At 43.4% G+C, this 23,448-nt stretch overlaps 1 protein-coding gene across 5 annotated transcripts in view; it reads left to right on the plus strand.

Moving 5' to 3' along the window:
* The window catches only part of LOC119954352 (E3 ubiquitin-protein ligase pellino homolog 2), a 260,592-nt gene that overhangs the window by 108,882 nt on the left and 128,262 nt on the right, over nt 1-23,448 (plus strand). For 3 of the 5 annotated variants that reach the window (XM_038779572.1, XM_038779530.1, XM_038779556.1), the window contains exon 2: nt 3,077-3,364. Coding sequence is in view for 4 of the 5 variants with exons in the window: in XM_038779530.1 (XP_038635458.1) it covers nt 3,288-3,364 (77 nt within the window). In the remaining variant the exon portion in view is untranslated. Of the gene's footprint in view, nt 1-2,344; nt 2,442-2,777; nt 2,915-3,076; nt 3,365-23,448 lie in introns of those variants that run through there. The other 2 variants (XM_038779547.1, XM_038779538.1) reach the window with 2 other exon arrangements.

The following is a 23,448-nucleotide window of genomic DNA, read 5'->3' on the forward strand; positions in this document are numbered from 1 at the left end:
ATAGTCAGCACAAATAGTGAGGGGTAAGTCTTGCCTCAAGTTTGATTTGAGGAGGTAACTAAGTACATAGATGAAGGTAGAGCAGCTGATGTTGTATACATGGATTTTAGTAAAGTGTTTGATAAGGTGCCCCATGGTCTCCAAAAGTAAAGAGGCATGGCATAGAGGGAAATTTGGTCGATTGGATCAGTAACTGGCTATCACATAGAAGACTGCACCGGCTCTTGGTGGTAGATGGTAAATTTTCATCCTGGAGCCCAGTTACCAGCGGCGTACTACAGGGATCAGTGCTGGGTCCTCTGCTATTTGTGATTTTTATCAATGACTTGGATGATGGAGTTGAAGGTTGGGTTAGTGAATTTGCTGATGACACCAAGATTGGTGGAGTAGTGGATAATGTGGAGGGCTGTTGTAGGCTGCAAAGAGACATTGATAGGATGCAGAGCTGGGCTGAAAAGTGACAGATGGAGTTTAACCCTGATAAGTGTGAGGTGATTCATTTTGGTAGGACAAATTTGAATGCGGATTACAGGGTTAACGGCAGGATTCTGAAGAATGTGGAGGAGCAGGGAGATCTCGGAGTTCATGTCCATAGATCTCTGAAAGTTGCCACCCAAGTGGATAGAGCCGTGAAGAAAGCCTAAAGTGTTTTCGCATTTATTAACAGGGATTGTGTTTAAGAGCCTTGAGGTTATGCTGCAACTGTACAAGATCTTGGTTAGACCACATTTGGAGTATTCTGTGCAGTTCTGGTCACCTCATTATAGGATGGATGTGGAAGCATTGGAAAGGGTACAAAGGAGATTTACTCAGGATGCTGCCTGGATTGGAGGGTAGGTCTTATGAGGAAAGGTTGAGGGAGCTGGGGCTTTTCTCATTGGAGCAAAGGATGAGAGGTGACTTAATTGAGGTATTTAAGATGCTGAGAGGGATAGATAGTGTGGACGTTCAGCGACTTTTTTGTCAGGTGGATGTAGCAAAGGGGCATAACTATAAGGTTCCTGGTGGAAGATATAGGAGGCATGTCAGAGGTAGGTTCTTTACTCAGAAAGTAGTTTGGGTGTGGAACACACTCCCAGCTATGATAGTGGAGTCGGACACTTCGGAACTTTCAAGCGGTTATTGGATAGGCATATGGAGTGCACTGGAATGATTGATTTGATCTTAGTTTCAGACTAGAATCATAGAATTTACAGTGCAGAAGGAGGCCATTCGGCCCATCGAGTCTGCACCGGCTCCTGGAAAGAGCACCCTACCCAAGGCTAACACCTCCACCCTATCCCCATAACCCAGTCACCCCACCCAACACTAAGGGCAATTTATCATGGCCAATCCACCTAACCTGCACATCTTTGGACTGTGGGAGGAAACCGGAGCACCCGAAGGAAACCCACGCACACACTGGGAGGATGTGCAGACTCTGCACAGACAGTGACCCAAGCCGGAATTGAACCTGGGACCCTGGAGCTGTGAAGCGATTGTGCTATCCACAATGCTACCGTGCTGCCCTTGTTCCGCACAACATCGTGGGCCACAGGGCCTGTACTGTGCTGTACTGTTCTATGTTCTGAAAGAGAATTTTAGGCTAGAAACTTTGGAACTTCTTACTTTACCTCAGTATGTCCTTCCTCCTGCAGCCTTTTAAAACCCGAAAGCTAGATGCCACAATCACTATTTCCTGTTTTTCTTTCCCTTTACATTTTTCAGTGTTGATTTCTCAAATTTTAAAAAGGAAATCGAGACTTGGTGGAATATATTAGATCAGATGTTTGACATTTTAGATGACATCGCGGTAGTTTGGTAAATGTCTCCGAAATTCGCCCACGAACTGGTTTACCTTTTTTTTAAAAAAAAATCAATTAATATACTTAACGGGTGGGAGAGGATTCACAGGCTCATATGACTGACGAACTGAGCGTAATTTTTGTGGTTTGGCAACAGTTGAAGTTCAAGCGTTCACTTCGAAAACGAAATATGTACATCATATAATACAATTTACTTAATCGCTGCCTTGATTTAAAACGTTTTTGCAATTCCTTTTGTAAAAATAATCCCATGACGATTTTGACTGTGGGCTATTCCTAGGGCATTTATAATCATAAGAAACCAATTAATCAGTGTTGGGTGTGGATAATGTGTTTAACAAGTACCAAATCACCCTAATGTAAAAGTTAAATAAGGATGAACAGAGTTTCACGTATCGCAGCTGTTACATTGTGCTCTCTGTGGCTTTATTGACAGGCCTTTTTTTGTGGGGGGAGGGAAGGGACACTTTGAAACAGCGAATTCATTGTTATCGCTGGATCTGGCAGTACCAGCATAGCCCGGGGACCGAGGTTCAATAGAGAGAGAGTGAGAGCGGGAGCTCAAGCTTTTCCGTTAACACATTTAAATCTATGCTTCCATTGACCAACAAGCAGCAGGCGACAGTCACTGGCAGGGTAAGGGGCAGAACACCGACATCTGCCACGCCGATCGGGCACAAATGAGTTTAACACGGGGGTGGGGGGGGCTTTATTTCTCAGCTCGGAACTGATGGAGTTGACAGCTGCAGCCGCGCCCCTCGGCAGGCGCTGCCGCTAATGAGCTGCTGCCCGCCCCCCCCCGCGCGGCGACCACATTAACGGCTCGCTCGCGCGGGCGCGCTGCTGATGCTCATTATTTGAATTGTCTCGTTCCGCAGCTCCCCCTCCCTTCCAGACGCTCGCGCTTCACGCGGCGGCTCCGTCTGTTCTGTTTACATAACACCTTCAGACCCAGCAAAAAAAACAATAGGTGGGGGGTTGGGGGGGACTGATACATTGGATGACCTTTCTTCCAAAATTTACATCTCTAACCCGTGCATTTCTGAAGTAAATTCTGAATAGGCTGTGTGGCTGGACATTACGTGCGTGTAATCGAGCTGAATGGTGATGTGAGAGCTCTTTGTTGTTGTGCTAGTGGCCGCGGGTTTACCTCCCGGCTGTGCAGTTGTTGGTAGACTCCTCCCCCGGCCAGCTGACTAATCTGATTGTTGACGGTTTTCTCTCTCTCTCTCTCTCCCCCCCCCCCCCCCCCCCGTTCTTTCTCGATGCAGGAAACGTCGGGGGCGACTGGCAGCCAGGAACCCGGTGGAGGAGGACGACGACGACGTCGACGTCGGAGGACAGGGGACAACAGGGAGCACTCCGTCCGCCAGCGAGGGAATACAAATAAAAACACGTAGGACGGCGAAACTCATGGTGTGCCCGGGGATCCGGTCGGTTAGCACTGCTGAGCGGTGAACATCGGACACCCGAGCGCCACTCATGTTTTCACCAAGTCAGGAAGATCACAGCGCGCCCACCAAGGATCCCGTGAAGTACGGAGAACTCATCGTCCTGGGGTGGGTAAGAGAGTCCGGCGGCAGGGTGGTTTTGGTTAAAAGTAATGTTTGCATCTCTGTCTGCCCGCGTCCCCCCCCCCCCGGTGTTGGATATTCTTGTTCCTCTTTGACACTGGCTCACCCCCTCTCCCCTTCTGTGCTTGCCCTCCCCACCTTCAATCTGCATCTGCCCTCCCCACCTTCAATCTGCATCTGCCCTCCCCACCTTCAATCTGCATCTGCGTGTCAGTCCCTCACCCATGAAAAGTGCTCGCCCTCAGTTGTGCCCGTGCCACTGTGTGTCCTCTGTCTGCCTCTGTCAATGCTCTTCCTCACCGTGCCTGCCCTAATTCTCCAGTATCCTTCCTCTTTACCCCCCTTCTAATTTTCTTTTTGCGATTTCTCTGTCTGTTTTCTAAAAGTACCCTTTTCCTGACAGATTCGTGTCCACTTCTCTCAACCCCCAAAACTCTGAATGGGCCCTTTTTATCTTTGTGTGAATTGCCTATTTCTGAATAACTCTGTGTCAATGCAAGTGCCCCCATTCTTTTTTTGCCTGCAGGTGGGCTATTTTTTTGATGTCGTCTATGTTTATCAGTTTCTCCCAACCTGCTCCTTTGCCTATCCTGTTCAACTCTACCCCAATCTCTCCCCCCAGCCCCACCATCATATTTCCTTTAATTTCCCTTCGCTGAGCATGGTTTGCTTGTCCCTTGCTCGGGATTACTGCATACTCTCGCAGTTTAAGAGGGAATGTTGTTTCCTACTCCCTCTGCTGCTGCCATCCTCCTCTTTCCCTGGCCTCACTCTTCGTTACAAATCCCCTTCTTTCTTCCCCCCCCCCCCCCTTTTAATTTTGCACTGACCTTAATGTCTCTCTGTTTTCATGCTCTCTAGTAAATCTCTCCCTTTTTTTTAGGGCCCTTTTTTGCAGCCGCCTCCGTTCATATGGCTTTTGGTGTGGAAGCTATTGTTACATCTTTAAAGTAAATTTCCCTAACCAATTTATGGCCTCTTGGAGTGCAACTTTAGGATGTCACCCTCCAAATTGAGTTGGGGCAACTTATTGTGTGCTCCATGGTTAGGTCATGTTTCCCCAATCGCAGCCAAATGAGGTTTTTGAGGTGCCATGCCAGGTCCATATTCTATGAGGTTTTTGAGGTGCCATGCCAGGTCCATATTCTATGAGGTTTGTCTATATGTTTTTTTGGCCCGGGGGGGTGGGGGGTGGGGGGGGGGGGGGGGTTGCAGGTGATTGGAAATTGAAGTCTGGTTGGGATGTTGGGCTGCAGACTTGTAAGTGTGTTTTTGCCCAAGCTTTCCTCCCGATTTTAATCAGTGATATGGAGTTCAGAGGTGTTTGATTTATTTCCTGGAGCCATGTGGTGAGTTTGGTGGGTGTGGGCTCTTGCTCTCTGGATAGGGAGGCCAAAGTTATAGTTGATATGGGTTTCACATCGTGTTGCTGTGTACCGTTGAATGCAGGGAGGGTAATATTTGAGAGAACTGTTAACTACTGAACTGGAGTTGGATCCAGAGATTATCCTCATTATGTATCAATTTAGTTTGGTGTGACAACTTGAGAAGACCAGAGCTATGGCACAAGAATGAAGGATACCCAGCTTGTGTCAGCGAGCTTGTGGATGATGATCATTCGTGTCTTGGTCTTTTGGGCAGCCTTTCGGAGGTGATAAGTTAGGGAGTGGGCAAGGGTCACTTGAAGAAACGTGGGAGTCAGGTCATTCCTTCCTCAGAAGGTGAAATTTGTAGTATTGAAGGTGGAATGCAGAGATGATGGACTTGGCTGGGTTTGGAGGTAGTCTCCATTTGTAGAAAGATTGGCCAGAATTTTCCAGCCATTCTTGCTGGTGGGACCATTTTGTTCCTGCGGTGGGGGCGCAGAGAATTTGAAGCTCCACCAGCCAATGGCAGGCCGCTTCTGTGGAACATGTTGCGAAGGGTGCAAAAATTCATGTCCATTGACTGGAATTTTCAGTGGGACCAGAAATTGCTGCACAGAGTCTGTGGACTTTTGGTTGCTCTTCAAATCGTCTGGTCCTGCCTACAGAATTTTTGACCGGTCAGAGCATGGCTCCCATATCCTGGAAAAATTTTGTCTGAGTTGTCAAGAAAATAACATCAGCATAAATATATTTTTACGAGCAGGCGTGTTGCTTCTGTGGATGTTACAAAGTATCGGTGCCAGGCCACTGCCCTATGGAAGATTATTGTTGTGTTGCTGATCTTGTAGGCAGACTTTCATTACTCTTTATTCAGAAATGTCCTCAGCAGCTGGAGTAATTTAGCACATGACAGCAGGGGCAGTTTGAACAAGAGTCCATGTTTTCATACAATATCATAGGCTGAAGTAAAATCTATGAACATCTAGTCTTGAGGTTGTGATCCAAGCCTCAATGTTTGTGGTGAGAGCAAGGACTTGGCCACATCAACTGTGTGGGGGCCTAAAGCCAGACTGCTTTTGGAGGAGGGATGAGTTGATAATGAGGCTAATTTTTAAAAGAATGAGCCACTCCAGGAGCTTGTAGCTTTTACAGAGCAGTGAAATGGGTATGTAGCTCCCAGGGTCACCTGTTGCTTTATTTGTTTAAGCAAGGCTGCTACTGTCACTTCACAGCAGCTTTGGGGAATGTGGTCATTCTCTCCGCCATAGTTGACAGCAGTGCCAGCAGCCATAGTTTTGCCAGTGGGCCAAGATGGTGTAGAAAGCCTGGTGGGTTACCATCTTTCCTAGCAGCGCATCTTTTTTTTGGTTACTAGACCAGCATCCATGAGGATGAAGTCCATTAACCATGCAGAAGACACTGGACAAATCGCCATTGCTTCTTGAGTTTTTTCTTGCTCTCGTTTGTATTGTTTATCGAGGAATCCCTTTGCGTTTCCAGTGGTTTGGCAGCAACAGCATTAGTGCTTGCTTGAGGACCAGCCTCTGATGGGATTGATACTCAGAAGTTTCCCTACCAGGTTTCATGCCCGACAGCTTGAGTGCGTAAGTCCATGGATTCCATTCAGTCCAGGCAGCTTTGTTGTGTGGTTGACCAAAGATTCAAGTCTTGTTGTGGTTGCTCCAGGATCTCCAGTTTGTTAAAAGAGGATAAAAGCAAATTATTACGGATGATGGAATCTGAAACTAAAGAGAAAATGCTGGAAAATATGGGTTTCACCCCCACAACCCAAAGATGTGCAGGTTAGGTGGATTGGCCATGCTAAAATTGCTCTTAATTGGGGGAGAAAAAAAATTGGGTACTCTAAATTTATTTAAAAAAGGAAGGCAAGAAAGAAATGGTAAAAGATAGTTAAAATGAAATGGGATGAAAACAAATAGGGTGAGGTGGGGTGGAGCTAATCACCTGAAGTTGTTGAATTCAATGTTGAGACAATAAGGCTGAAGCGTGTCTAACCGGAAGATGAGATGTTGTTCCTCCAGTTTGCGTTGAGCTTCACTGGAACATTGCAGCAGGCCAAGGACAGGCATGGGAGCAGGGTCTTTTGTTAAAGTGGCAAGCAACAGGAAGGCCAGGGTCCTGAATGCACACAGACCGAAGGTGCTCAGCAAAGTGATCACCCAGTCTGCATTTGGTTTCTCCGATATAGAGGAGACCACATTGGGAGCAGCGAATGCAATAGACCAAATTGGAAGAGATGCAAGTGAAACACTGCTTAACCTGGAATGAGTGTTCTGGGCCTGGGATGTTAAGCATGGAAGAGGGTAAAGGTCATTACACCTTCTGCGATTGCATGGGAAGGTGCCATGGGTGATGAGAGAGGTAAATTAATTATTGTTGAAAGAGGGCTTTGCACTTGAGGCTCCAGCAGAAACATTTTGTATCTTTCTCGGGTTACTTTTTTTTTCCATTCACTTTGTCCATGACTGTCTTTTCCGGTTTGAGGTCTATTATCTGCCTTTATCCTGATCTGTTTGGAAATAGCTTCTTCAAGAAAAGTAACTTGAAAATATTAGTTTGGACATAGTAAACAATTGCATTGAAACAAATTTTCTGCGTGACTTTCAGGAGATGTGAAAATTCTACTGATTTTAAAGGATGCCTTCTGATTGCTTAGAACAATACACTTTTTTGTGATTAATCGTGTTACAATATCATAACATTTATCAGTACAGTATTTTCAAAATTTTAGGAGGAATGGTAATGGCAACATTGCAATAGCCTGGATTTCCCATTTAGTGGCGAGGCGATGGCTCTCATTGCTGATCTTGAAGAAAGCTGCCCTCAAAAGTCCAGCAATCTCTCTGGCAATAATTTTCTCTTTCCTGAGGTCGCTTTGATTCTTCGGTCCAGCAACAGAGATGTCATCAAGCATGCTAAGCAACCAATCTCAGTGCAGCAAACCAGGAAGGAAAAAGCACTGATTATCTTTCACTTTTTATTAATTTTGCAGACTTGTTTAAATTAATTTTACAGACATTGAAATAAATATTTTCAAATTATGGGGAACTTTTTAGTATGCTGATGTAATTGCCATTGTTTTTACAGCATAATTAATAGTTTGAAGATCAATTGAAGTGATTTCTGAAATTTTCATCTGTGGGGACTTGCTATGAAGGAATATAGAATCACTGGGCGCGATCCAATGGCCATGCTGCACCGGAAAAGTAGCTCGCCGCCGTGCAGCGTGGGCGATAAAAGCTGGGAGACCCCGCTCCTGGGATATACCCGACTCTCAACACACCATGAGGTCCAATGCAGTCTCGTGAGATGTTGTGATGTAAATCACGCCCATTGTAGGCAGGATCACGTTTTGGCAAATCAGCACATTAGAGCGAGACAGATAGCCTCACTCTACGTGCAGATTCCCGAGATACCTGAGGCTTTGGTATTCATTCCCTTTGCCTCAGAGGCCTCGAGCAAACGTCGTTCAGCACTGGTCCCCATAACCAGGCGGAGTGGCAGTCGGGTTCTCCCAGGGGATCAGAGGTCCCTTTGGCAAGGTTGGTGCTCTGGCACTGCCAAGATTCCAAACTGACATTTTTTGCGTGTCTGCTATCGGGCTGGCTGTTGTCGGGGTGGTTGGGGGGGGCTTCTGAATCGCTTCCAGGGATTCTGCGATTGGGTCGCCATTTAAAAATAGCGTTCTGATCTCTCGCTACAGTGGGGAGTTCTGGTGAGCAGAGCTCCACACTGCACCAAATGGGGCTATATCTGGCCTTGGCCGCAAGTTCCCCATTCAGGCCCCTTACACAGCGCGAGTCGTGTTGAAAAGCCATGTGTTTCTTGGCACCACGAGTGCTGGGAAACATGGGGCTAAATGCGCTCATTATGGGACTTTGTTCCCATTGGGTGAATCACGCCTGCTGACCGCAGCTTCTGGACTGCCATGTTTGATTGCGCATGTGAGTTTCACTGTTGTAATGACGGTAAAACAACAAAAGGTGCCAGTTCTGCTGTCTTACTTCAATTATCCATAAATAGACGGGGGTAAAATGCTACAAAGGGAGGGGAAAGGGCTCATGAAATGTGGTTACAATGAGAGGGCAGGCACTGGACCTGGTTCTGGGGAATGAGTTGGCCCAAGTGGATCAAATATCAGTGTTTGGGGGACAGTGATCATTGTTTCATATGGGTTAGGATGGGCATGGACAAGGAGCAATCCAGAGCAGCGATTTATTAATTGGAGAAAGCCAACTTTGGGATGAGAATGCATCTGAGTTGAGTGGGTTTTAGTCAGATGTTGGCAGAAAATGCATTAGAAGAGAGTGCCCTGGATAACTAGAGTGTTAGAGGTGAAGATGAAAAGGAAGAAGTGTGCATATGAGAGATATCAGGTCAAAAATATAAAAGAGAATCGGGCTGATTATAAAAGGATGAGACGGGAAATGAAAAAAAACTTGTAAGAAGCAAGGAGAGGCTGATAGCTAACATAAAAGGGAAGTCTAATCCTTCCATAAGCATGTATAAAAGATGGTAAAAGAGAGAACTGAGCTTGGGGATTCTTAAATAAAAAGGGGAAATGCACATGGAGGCAGGGGGTATAGTGGAGGTATTAGAGGAGTACTTTGCAGCAAGAAAAAAGATGGAACTCAGGCCATGGGAGAGAGAAATAACTGGTGCACTCAATTTACAATTAAGGAGGAGGTGTTCGCCTATCTTTACTTAAAACCGGGACCAGATGAAATGAATCCAAGGCTACTGAGGGGAGTGAGTGGAAATTGCAAAGGCACTAACGATAATCTTCCAGTTTTCCTTGGACATGCGATAGTGTCAGAGTACTCGGGTTGTGAATGTTGCATACTTGTTCCAAAATGGGTGCAAGGATGAAGCCGGCAACTACAGATCAACCAGTTTGACTTCAGCGGTAGGGGAACTTCTGGAAACATAGTTCGGGACAAAATCAATAATCAATTGGACAAGTGCACAATAATTAAGGAACGCCAGCATGGATTCATTAAGGGAAAATCATGTTTAACTTGGTGTCTTTTAAGAAGGTAACATTGAAAGTTGATGAGGGCAAAACTGTTGATGCGATATATATGGATTTTCAAAGGCATTGATACAGTGTCACCAACAGACTTGTGAACAAAATTCTAGCTTGTGGAGTAAACGGAAAGTAGGCACTTGGATAATTGCCTGAATGACAGGAAACAAAGTCGTGATAAATGGTTATTCTTTAGATTGGAGGAAGGTCTGTAGTGGCGTTCCCCAGGGCTTGGTGTTGGGGCCCTTGCTCTTCTTGATGTATATTAATGACCTAGACTGGTGTTCAGGGCATAGAATTTGCAGATGATACGAAGATTGCAAACATTGTCAACTGTGAGGATAGTCTTGAACTTCAAAAGGGCATAGGCATGTTGGTGGTTGGACAGCTAAGTGGCAGATGAAGTTCAATGCAGAGAAGTGATCGTCTTTGGCAGGAAGAATATAGAGTGACCATATGAAATAAAGGGAGAAACTCTAAGAGGTGCAGGAACAGAGGGATCTTGGTGTATATGTACGTAAATCATTGAAGGTGGCGGAGCATGTTGAGAGAGGGGCATGTTTAGAGAGCAGTTCAGAATAAGTTGAAGCATATAGTACCTTGGGCTTCATTCACAGCCGCATGAATACAGGAGTAAGGAACTTGTGTAAGTGACACCAATTCGGCCTCATTTGGAGAATGGGTTCAGTGGTGCCATATATGAGGAAGGATGTGAAGTGATTGGAGAGAGTACTGGGAAGATTCACAAGAATAATTCCAGGCTTAAAGAACTGTTACTATGACGGTAGATTGGAGAGGTTGGTGCTGTTTTCCTTGGAGAGATGAAGGCTGAGAGAAGATTTGATAGAAGTCTTTAAAATCCTGAGGGGTATGGACAAGGTAAGTAGTGATAAACTGTTCCCACTCTAGCATGAAGGACTAGAGTGCACAGATTCAAAATAATTGGCAAAGAAGTACAAATGATGCAAGGATCTTTGTTTTCACCCAGAGAGTGGTTGGAGACTCGAACGAACCTCCTGAGGTGAGGCAGGTTCAATAGAAATATTCAAAAGGGAATCAAATTGCTATCTGAAAAGAGAGAATGTGCAGGGATTTAAGGAAAAGCCAGGGGAGTGGAACTAGGTAGAATGATCTTTCAGAGAGCCAGTGCGGACTCTATGGACTGCACTGTACAGATTCTGTGATTTCAAATCCAAAATCTGTGCCAATATGGTCTTAGCATTCTACATATTCCAGGTTGATTATTAGATAATATTTAAAGTGCAATGGAAGCTTAATGTATCATAATCAACATTAAAAACAATCAATGCATTTAGGCCGTGTTCTTTTTTGCTTGTATTGTATTTTATTGAACAATGGCAAAGTTTTAACTTACAATTTGAATACCATAAAAAATGTTAAATGTAGATTTTCGGTTGGTAAATTGGGAAAAATGATCAGCTGCAGTTGTAATCATTGAATTGAGGGAATAAGAATAAGAGTTTCCTGTAATGTGCATTTACAGAACCTTGGGATTTCTTTATTCTTCCTCAGAACTAAGCAACTGAGTTTATTCTTCATAATTTATGGGAATCCCTAGCCCTTTCTAATTAACAGAGCATCATATTTCTGCAGTGTCCTTTTATGCGCACCAGCATAGGATTAACTACTGACAGTTTAATGGAAGAAGGTTAGTTCTAAATAGATCAAGCAGTAATTGGCTTTGCTGGCCTTTAATTATTTTGAGCAAGGCTGCAGTTGCAAGGTAATATAACTAATCAGATTCTCTGAATGTGATTGTTTTGCTTTCCAGAAAGAAAACGTTCAGTTTCTACACCATCTTTGTGTGGGGCGGAGACATGTTATCTACAGCTATATTGCCACACACTCTACATATTTTGTGTGACAACTTTTAGAGGGCATCTTTTTATAGACTTCATGTTTTAAATATTAAAACTCCAGTATTAAAGCCTCCACGAATTGCAGAGATTATTTATCACTTTTGAAAAGTGCTGTGGGTTGCACAGATTACATTTGAACTTGTTTTAACCTTTTTGTCGTTGACAATAGTAGTGAATTATCACATTAGTGCAGCGCTCTATTTGATTATGTTGCATGCCCAAGGGTTTCTTCATTAACACTTTCAATTATATTGTGTTCAGGAACAATGACATTTGTTTCCTGATGCAAGTTTATAATTGCATTAAATATAGTGAAACAGTAGTTACTATAAATAATTGGTGCAGAATTGATAATGGGCTGAATTTTTATGTAAAGTTAATGGCGAGAACTGTTGGCTGTTTGTGTGCAAATCAGACAGCAACACTGATGACTGCATGTGAGCAGTTAAACATAGAAATCTGGAAATTGTTGTTAGAGATGTAGTGCTTCCCCAAAAACTTCCAGAAAATGGTATCTTGCTGCCAGACTCACCATTCAAATACTTGATCTTTGATTATCTTTATTCTTCTTTTGTCACAAGTAGGCTTGCATTAACACTGCAATGAAGGAAATGTGTATATCCCCTAATTGCCACATTCTGGCACCTGTTCGGGTACACTGAGGGAGAATTCAGAATGTTCAAATTACCTAATAGCACATCTTTCGGGACTTGTGGGAGGAAACCGGAGCACCCTGTGAAACCCACACAGATACTGGGAGAACGTGCAGACTCTGCACAAACAGTGACCCAAGCCGGGAATCGAACCAGGGACCCTGGAGTTGTGAAGCAACATTGCTAACCACTGTGCTACCGTGCTGCCCCTTGGACATTGCCCATCGGACAGGTTGAAGTTGCTGTAACTACCATCATGTATGTGAACTAAATTAGCCAAAAAAGTTTATGACTTATTCATTCCAGTTTTAATACCTTTTTGACTGTGGTAAGTCTTAAATATTGTTTCTCATATACAACCTCTCCAATGCTGAAAATCAAGTAGTCTCAGCCCTCCAAATTTAATTATTGTTGTTTACAAGAAATAGCTTGTTTTAACTTTTTTTTTCTCCTGCTTTATTTCTGTCAAGACTTTTTTTAAATTTCACTTTCTGTGCCTAATTTGCTAATGAATTAAATAGTATAACTGACAGTTCATGTTGTGCTGCTCACTAACGAATCATTAATTGAATAGGTTAAGGAAATACTTGTGCTTGTATCTTTTACAACAGTCTCAGCTGCTCTGTAGAGGGTGCTATTTTTGGATGGTACATTCGATGAAATGGAATGAAAATCGCTTATTGTCACGAGTAGGCTTCAATGAAGTTACTGTGAAAAGCCCCTAGTCGCCACATTCCGGCGCCTGTCTGGGGAGGCTACGATGTAATTGTGTATTGTAGTTAGTGGGGGAATTAATCATACAATTGTATATTCCCTCCCACTATCAATGCATCTCTAATGTCCTCCCTCTCGTAACCCTTTCTTTCTCCTCTTTCTCCACCCCCCCGGGTCAAATGCAACTTTTAGGAATATCTTAGCCCTCCACAAGCAAGAAGAACTCCCTCTGCAAGACTTGGCTAACCTCATCTCAAATAAGTATCCAGTTTTGGTCTTCTCGCATGTTTGGTCTTAAATTATTCTCGAAGATTAGAGGAGGACAACTACAGTTATACCTAAAGGTCTGAAGGCTACAGAGGAAGGACTTGCCATGCAACCCCTGATCTGAACCCTCACTGCCCCTGAAGGACTTCCTTGTCACCCAGCAGGCTGGGCAAATGGAAAACTGATTTTCGTTCAGTGCGAATCCCCTTTTGTGACACTCCTGCAATCTCCTGACATAGTGGGACTTGCACTGGGCACAATGCTATGCATCGGTGAATTGAGTGAATGTTGTGTGCGAAACATAAGCAGCGTGTAATAGAGAAACAATTTCACGATAAACTGTTTAGATCTAAGCTCTGCTATCCTGCCACATCCACTGCGAATGGTGGTGGGCAATTAAACAACTCCTTGGAGGAGGAGAAGGATCCACAAATATCTCCATTGCATTTGCAATAGTCTTCAGCTAGAACTGCTGAATGAATGATCCATCTCTGCCTCGTCCAGAGGTCCCTAGCGTCGCAGGTGTCCGTCTTCAGTCAATTTGATTCATTCCTCATGATATCGAGAAATGGCTGAAGGCACTGGATAATGCAAAGTCAATAGTTTTGAAGACTTGTGCTCCAGAATTTGTCGCGCCCCTAGTCAAGCTGTTCCAGTACAGCTACAGTACTGGCAAAAACCTGGCAATGTGGAAAATTGGAAAACTGAAGATAAGAAACGGGACAAATCCAACCCGGCCAATTACCGCCCCATCGGTCTACTCTCGCATCAAAGTGTTGGAAAGGGTCATTAGCAAGGCTATCAAGTGGCACTTATTCAGCAATTACTTACTCACGGATGCTGAATTTAGATTCTGCCAGGGTCACTCTGCTCCTGACCTCATTCCAGTCTTGGTTCAAACATGGACAAAAGAGCTGAATGCCAGAGGTGAGATGAGACTCAACTTGACCACAGGACTACTTGCGTGCCAAACATCGTAAGCAGCGAGTAATAGAGAAACAATTTCACGATAAACTGTTTAGATCTAAGCTCTGCTATGCTGCCACATCCACTGTGAATGGTAGTGGGCAATTAAACAACTCCTTGGAGGAGGATGAGGATCCTTCATTTGACTTCGTATGGCACCCAGGAACTCTAGCAAGACTGGAGTCACTGGGAATCGGGGGGTCGGGGTGTGGGGAAAGCCTCTGTTGGTTGGAGTCATACCTGGCATAAAGGAAGATGGTTGTGGTGTTTGGAAGTCGATCATTTCAGCTCCAGCACATCACTGCAGGAGTTCCTTCAGGTAGTGTCCTCGGCCTTATCATCTTCAACTGCTTCATCAATGACCTCCCTTCCATCATAGGGCCAGAAGTGGGGATATATGCAGATGGCTGTGTGTTCCGTACCATTCGAGACTACTATTAATTAAGCAGTTCATGTCAAAGTGCAGCAAGACCGGGACAGGCTTGGGCTCACAAGTGGCAAGTAACATTGCACCATGCAAGTGCCAGGCAATGACCATCTCCAACAACAGAGGATGAAACTATCATCCCTTGACATTCAATGGCATTATCATTGCTGAATCCACCACTTTCAACATTCTGAGGGTTACCATTGACCAGAAACTGAACTGGACCAGCCATATAAATACTGTGGCTATTAGAGCAGGTCAAAGGCTAAGAATCCTGTGGTGAGTAACTGTTCTCTTAACCCTCCAAAACCTGTCTACCATCTACATAGCACAAGTTAGGGGTGTAATGGAATACTCTCCACTCGCCTGGATGAGTGCAGCTCCAACAACACTCGAAGCTTGACTCCAGGACGATACAGCCCATTTGATTGGTACCCCTTCCACAAACCTTTAATCTCTCCACTGCCACCGATGAATAGTGGCAACCTACTGTTTATATGTGGCTTGTTGTTGCATGGTCACTTGAGGATAGTCAGTGATATTGGCAACTTGATGGGCTTTCTCTCCGTCTAGATCAAACCTTTGTATAGTTCACAGCCATCTAATAAACCTCTTGATTGCATTCAACCTAGGTGCTTTAGCATTTCCATATTCTTATCTTGCAAATACGATACAAACAGAATAAAAAGACACTGGCGACGAGAAATCAAAGCTTTTGATGGTTGATGTTGAGGCAGATCTACAGTAGTAAGCCAGCGATTGATCCCGCATCTGATATTGGGCTAGTAAGTTTGTTGGGCATGAATTAAAAAGGTAAGATTCATATCTTAAATTTAAACCAGCACCCTGAGGAGAGCAAGCTGCAGAGCTCATCATGTGCAATAGAGTAAGACATGGGAGTAGGTAGAGAGAAAATCAAATTCTGGCATCGCAAGCTGCTACAATTTGCTTATTCAATGTTATTAATTAGACCATTCATATGAGGAAATTGATGAGTAGATTCAAATATCATTGAAAAATGTGGGGAAAGTTGAGTGCCATGGGCTCATTTGAGGAGTCTGAAAATTGAAATCCTATGCAGAAAGATTTCACTACTATATCCTAGCCAATAAGAATTAAGAAGATATGATGATCCCTGCTTTCTTTAATGAAAAAAAAATGAAAATCGCTTATTGTCACGAGTAGGCTTCAAATGAAGTTACTGTGAAAAGCCCCTAGTCGCCACATCCCGGCGCCTGTTCGGGGAGGCTGTTACGGGAATCGAACCGTGCTGCTGGCCTGCTTGGTCTGCTTTCAAAGCCAGCGATTTAGCACTGTGCTAAACAGTCCCTTTTAACACCATTTGCAGTAAAAGTTGTAATTTACTCTGAAGTCTGGTCCAGCCTGAGAAACCCAGTGACAAGACTTCTGCAGAATTGGTTGGAATATTAGAGGATCATTATTTACCTCAACTATTAATAATCGTGGAGCGGTTTTGCTTTCACCAAAGGAATCGGCTAGAAGGGAAGAATATTGTAGTTTGTTGCGACCCTAAAGCACCCTCATGGAGTATTGTGAATTTGGTGACATTCTGGAAGATCCAATTCGAGACTGCTTGATTTGTGGGTGGAGATTGCTAACAGAACAAAATTTAAGTCTGAGAACACCCTTGGATATAGCTGCTTTGAGATGGAGTTTGCTGATAAAGAGGCTTCTCTGCTTGGGGCACGCATGAGGATCCATCAACTGGCTGCTGCCCAGAGAAACTCTACCCAGCAACAGGTGTGACATCGCTGTGCACAAAGCTCCCTTGGCCGTTCTTAGTTGTAAAAGATAAAATTGAATTGGAGTGCTGTGTACAGCTTAGTTGATTCTGATTTACAGACCATCTTCCAAAAAATGCAGCAGTGTATTGAGGACACAGTGGGGTCCATGAAAGGAGCAAAAGTGTCATTAAAGATCAAGTAAAACAGCAGTGTATTGAGGACACAGTGGGGTCCATGAAAGGAGCAAAAGTGTCATTAAAGATCAAGTAAAACAACTAGCCTAAGAGCACTACCATACACCATATGTCCAAAAGTAGAATCTGAACTAATTGAACTTGTGGATACAGGAGGCTTAGAATCTGCCACTAAATGACTGGCAGCTCGACTATCCCTGTAATAAAGTAGGATAGAACTATTTGCATCTACGGAGATTTCAAAGCAACCATCAATGGATCTGTGTGTGGATCAATACCCTATACCAATGATTGAGCATTTGTTTGCCTGAGTAGCAGGGGAACAGATGTTCAGCAAGATCAACCTATCGTAGGCCTACCAGCAAATGAATGGTTTAGCCAAAGATTTGTACAATCCTTGAAGTATGCACTGAAAACCTCCCAAGGACCAAGGTTCATTATACCATTGCTTAAGCAATTTCTTGGCAACTTATTGTAACACACATGCGACCACTGAGTTCCCCAGCTTTACCACTGAAGAAGCTGAGAACTACATTTGACTCTCTCTTGTTGCAGGAGACGTCTAAGACAGCAGAACACAATCAGCAGTCACTGAGAAAAGGTAATTTGAGAAAGCACTTGTTTTAAACGAGGAAAGCAGTGTTGGCGGATGCCACGAGCACGAACTTGGTTCCTGTAACTATTTGGCTCAAACTAACCAATAGCCCTATGGCACATGAGGCGAATGGGATCAAGGGTTATGGGGAGAAAACAGGATTAGGCGAATGAGTTGGACAATCAGCCATGATCGTGACAATGGAGGAGCAGGCGCAAAGGGCTGATGCGTCGAATGGCCTCCTGCTCCTTTCTTCTATGTTTCTATACAGTACAAACTGAAAATGAGCTAGCATGAAGACGACCTGCAGATCAGGTTATTGACATGCATCAATATGCTGGTACCAAGAATGCCAGAACCACGTCCAGAGGAAATGCGATCTATACAACCAGATCGTGTGACTGCAACTTCTGGTCAATCCGCAGAAGCAGAGAAGAATTCTCTGCTGGTAACACCTTCTCGGGTAGAGACGTCCACTAGTGGTAAAGAACAACCAAATCCCATCCGTGCGCAGGCAATCAGTACGGAGTAGATGCCCACCAGATCATCTTCTCAATTAACTGTGTGCTACTGTGCAATGATTTAATGCCTGTCCTTTTTGTATATGTTTTGATGACTATAAAAATACTATAGTTATTTGTTGTTTTGGACCTTCGTATTAATGGGGCAGGGATGCTGTGTATTTTTGCCTGGTCACTTTAAGAATCACGTGATAGTCCGTGACATCATCGGCTACTTCACAGGCTTTCTTTCAGTCTAGTTCAAGCTTTTGTACAGTTCACAGTCATCTAATAAACCTTGGTTAATTATTGCGTTCAATCCATGTGCTTCAGCATTTCCATTCTTTTATCTTGCAAGTACAATACACAAAATTGTACCATTCACAAGATGCACAGCAGGAACTCAGCAATATTCCTTTCAAACCCACAACCACTACCATCTAGAAGGATGAGCAGCAAACAACCTGGGAACACAACCAGCTGGAAGTTCCCCTCCAAGTCACTCACCATCCTGATTTGGAAAGTTATTCCCCATTCCTTCACTACTAATGGGTCAAAAATCAAAATCCTGGAATTCCCTCCCTAAAACCCCCACTTCTGACCTCTTGACCAAGATACAGAAGTCTGAAGACTCGCACATCCAGATATTGGAACAGCTTCTTCCCCACAGCTACTAGACTCCTCAACGACTCTCCCTTGCACTGATATGTTCTCTGTAAGAACACTTATTCACAACGCCCTATGCTGCTCTTGTTTGACCCTTGTTCCGCACTGTAGCCAATCACAAATTTGTTAATGTACCATTTGTCATTGTACTCTGTCGATTTATTCTTTTGTCTACTATGTATGTACTGTGTACATTCCCTTGGCTGCAGAAAAATACTTTTCACTGTACTTCGGTACATGTGCTAATAACAATCAATCAATGGGGGAAGGTCGTTGATGAAGCAGCTGAAGATAGTTTGGCCTAAAAACTAAATCAAAACTGAGATGATTGGCTTCAACAATCGCAACTAGTTGTTTTGGATAATAGAGCAAGAAACAATTAATTTGTGTTTTCTTTTGTAAAATGACCTGCATTTTTCAGTGCTGCTTCTCCAAGTGTTTTATGTGGTGAGGCAAAGACATAGGGTTGTGGTATGTTGCATTTGCTTTATGCCAGTATGGACCAGGCTTGATGGACCAGATGGTGTTCACCTGCCAAACAGGCTGAGACTAAAGCACTGTCTTTGCAACCGAGTCATATTTGACTCTCAACTTCCGACCATGTTTTTGAATGATTACTCGTACTGCCTATTTCACCTCCACCTATTTCACTTCCACTTCAATCCCACCTGCTGAAATTCTCAATCATGTCTTTGTTGCCTCTAGGCTTAACTATTCCACTACACTCCTGGCTGGACTCCCATAATTCTAACTCTGAGGTCATCCAAACTCTGCTGCCCGTGTCTTAGCCTGCACCAAATCCAGCTCACCTATTACCCCTGCGTTCGCTGATTTACATTGACTCCCAGTCAAACTATATCTTGATTTTAAAATTCTCATGTTTTCAGGTTCCTCCACAGCCTGGTGTCTCCACATCTGTATAATCTCCAACCCCATAACCCTCCGATTTCTGGGCTATTGGGCAACTCTGATTTTAATTGTTCTACTGTTCTTTAGTTGCCGAGCCTCTGAGCTCTGGAATTCTCTCTCTTCACCTCTCTACCTCACTTTCCTCCTTTGAGGCCCTTTAAAACTTATCTTTCTGATACAGCTTTTGGTCATTTGGCCTAATGGACTGAATTTTATGATCATGATGGTTACCCAAACACTCTAATTGCATAAATGTCAGGTAGTTAATTCGAGAATTGTGCTTTCTGTTCCTTAAGGGTGGAGACCGCACATTCAAGAGCTGTGGCCTATTGATGGGCTAACAGCTGTTCCAGCCCCAACAGTATCACTAGGTGTGGTGGCCACTGCTGGTATTGAGGCCAGTCCCAAACAGAGAAGTTGAAGACCCCAATGAGTGATGGGGTGAGTGGGCACCATTTTGAGGGTGCGTCTTGTTGCAGAGGCTTTGGAAGGGCATACCCTTGCTCCTGGGGGCACCCTCTGTGGGTCACAGAATTTCCCATCAGTAGGGCCTGAATTCACAAATGGGCTGCAAGCTTATACTGGATGGTCTCCGTGTGGCATCCTACTAGCAGTGGCCATTAATTTGGGCATTTCACGCTCGTGTTCCATCTCGGTTTTACGGCACATGCACCCTAAATTCTGTGATGTGTCTCCTTACGTGGATTGTGTCATCTTTTGTTTTATAATGCTCCTGTGAAACCTATTGGGATTCTTTAATGCATTAAAGTGATATCTGTTGTTGTTCAGTATGAATGTGCGCAGCAAAGTCTATGTAGCCTCTGAGGTTTGCTAGCCCTCCTCCCTTTAGCCCTGATCATGTTGTATCATTCAGCTTGAAATTTGTAGCTCTAGAGGCTTGTTACTGATGTGTAAAATCAGCTTAGCAACTGGTATATCCAAAGGCAGTTCCTGCAATTAATGGGAAGGCAGATGCCCTGGTTTACCAGTTAAGTTTAAAGGGGATTTTTTTTTGTACTGTGTTCTCATTGGTGGATAGGTTCTAGGTCAAAACACCAACATTTATATGTACCTTGTGAATTAATGTAAATGTTTCAGCACTTTCCTGGCCAACCTCCCACTACCTTCTTTCCTTAAAACCTGGTCAAAAACTCTGCTGCTCTTGGTTTCACTCAAATTGAGTATTGTTCACACACAATTCTGTGCTCCTGAGAATTTTTAGGTTCTTGCTCTGGTGTTCCAAGTCTCTCTGGCTTACGTCCTTATCTTTGTTAGCTTCTCCATCTCTACAATGTTTTAAGAAATCTGCTTTTCCCCAACTCTAAACCCCTTACTTGTCTCTCACTTCCTTCACTTGCCATTCTCAGCTGACTTAAACTGTCTATGTTCTAGTCTGAGGAATCATTTCCCTAAACCTCTCCTCTAAAGTCCTCTTGTAACTTGTTTCTCACAACCTACCTCTTAACTAAGCTTTTGGCCATCTAGACTAATGTCTCCTCCTTTGAATTAATGTTAATTTTTGTCTGATGATGCTCCTGTGAAGCACCCATTCATAAGTGATTACGCCAATGCAACTTGTGGTCCTCAAGATATATAATGTGCACCTAAGTAAGCTATAAAAGTTAAAATGTTTCAACAGTCCAGTCCTAAAGGAACATGTTGTATGAATATACCCTAAATCTTCAGGGTATTCAATTTTCCTTTACAATTCCAATATTTGCCATGCAAGCCTCCAAATACCTTACAATGTCCGAATGTCTATTTGACTGTGATTTTCAAATCTCAATTGCCTTCAGTTCCATTCACAATCGGCTATTTTTGCAGAAACACTTGGCGGTCAACGCCAACTGCTTTCATTGGGACAGAAATATGGGAAATCTGAAATTAAAATAAAAAAACTGCTGGAAACATTCGGCAGGTCGGACAACATCTGTGGAGAAAGAAAAATAGTTACTGTTTCAGATGTTTACCCTTTGCCATAAAAGTTCTGATTAAGGGTTATATACTTGATATATTTATCTTTTTTCCGCAGGAAGGGAAAGGTGGGAAAGGGAATTCTTTCAGATCTTCAATATTGCATGTGACATGTTTATTAGCGCCCTCTTATGCCTGCACTCACAATTCAATAGAGATAGCATTCTTTCATTTGTATCGGGGCAGCAGGGTAGCATGGTGGTTAGCATAAATGCTTCACAGCTCCAGGGTCCCAGGTTCGATTCCCGGCTGGGTCACTGTCTGTGTGGAGTCTGCACGTCCTCCCCCTGTGTGCGTGGGTTTCCTCCGGGTGCTCCGGTTTCCTCCCACAGTCCAAAGATGTGCGGGTTAGGTGGATTGGCCATGCTAAATTGCCCGTAGTGTCCTAATAAATGTAAGGTTAAGGGGGGGGGGGGGTTGTTGGGTTACGGGTATAGGGTGGATATGTGGGTTTGAGTAGGGTGATCATGGCTCGGCACAACATTGAGGGCCGAAGGGCCTGTTCTGTGCTGTACTGTTCTATGTTCTATGTTCTATCATTTGTCTTTTCAACATTTAGCTCATATCTGCCACCTGCACTATTAATCAAATTAAAACTCTCTTAAAATTCCACATCTTTTCCTGTAACTTAAGAGATCTGAATTCTGGACCCTTTTTGGTTTTGAGTCGTCTTCAACTAATCTATGCACTTCTGACAGTAGGGAACTCAAAATTACATACACTATTGCAGAAAGCAACCTCACCAGTGTACAGGATCATGCTATGGAATGTAGGAACAGGAGTAGGCCATTTAACTCCTTGAGCCTGTCCTGCCATTTGGAGATTGTGGCTGATCTGTGACCTAACTCCATATACCTGCCTTTGGTCCATATCCCTTACATTTTTTGTTAAACAAAAATATTAACTATCTGATTTAAAATTAACAACTGATCTAACTTCAATTGGTGTTTGTGGGAGGAAATTCCAAACCTCTACCACCCTTTGAGTGAAGAAGTCTCCCTAACATCTCTCTTGAATGGTTTAGCCCTAATTTTAGACTATGCCCCTTAGTTTTAGAATCTCCAATCAATGGAAATAGTTATTTTTTTCTACACTCTTTTTCCTTGTTAATATCATGAATACTTTGATCAGATCACCCCATAACTGTCTAAATCCTAGCAAAAACAGATCTTATTTGAGTAATCTTTCCTCATAACTCAATCCCTGTAATTCCGGTATCATTTTTGTAAACCTGCGTTGCACTCCCTTCAAGGCCAAAATATCCTTCCTAAGATGTGGTGCCCAGAACTGCTCTCAGTACTCGCAAGTGGGGTCTAACCAGGGTTTTGTACAGCTGCAGCATAACCCCTGTGTCTTTATATTCCAAACCTCAAGGTATGAAGGCTAGCATTCCATTAGCCTTTTTGATTATTTCCTGCATTTTAAAGACCTATGCACCTGAACCCCCCTCTTTGCCATCCACTGTACCTAATCTCTCCATTTAGAAAGTACTCTGCTCTGTCCTTTTTTTGGTCCAAAATGGATAACCTCAAACTTGCTTACGTTGAATTCCATCTGCCACAATTTTGCCCATTTATCTAGTCTGTCAATGTCTCCTTGCAATATTATGCGATCATCTAGGCTGTCTACAATGCCACCTAACTTTGTATCATCCGCAAATTTGGATATGTGACTTTCATGTTTTGGATTGTAGTTAAATGCCCCTGAGATGTATCTTAATATTTGGTGTGCATTATTTTTAACAATTTCTCAGAGCAATTAATAATTATATTTAAATTTTTTTCCCTTTGTTCATTGTTTCTATTCTTTATTTGTGTAACCCATATTAAAGCAGCTATCACTTTTCAATGTCTCATTAGCGCATTAGGACTTTGCTAATATTTTACAAGGGATCCACTCCCATAAACATTTTTTAATGATCATTTCATGTAAAATTAAATAAGACTGTGGCTCTTGGGCTACTCTACCTGTTTATGGTCACTTACAGTAATATGATCATTTAAAACTCTCCCAAACTGCTCAAGTTCAATCAATGTCTTGTGGCGCTCAGGCGCATAAATATTGAAATAATATGACCTGGTACTCCAGCAATAAAAACCTGTTGTAGCAATAAAAACCCTATGCTGTATAAATTGGACACTGATTTTACACATATAAATGCATGT

Source organism: Scyliorhinus canicula, chromosome 2 (genome assembly GCF_902713615.1).
Source record: "Scyliorhinus canicula chromosome 2, sScyCan1.1, whole genome shotgun sequence".
Classification (NCBI taxonomy): Eukaryota; Metazoa; Chordata; class Chondrichthyes; order Carcharhiniformes; family Scyliorhinidae; genus Scyliorhinus; species Scyliorhinus canicula.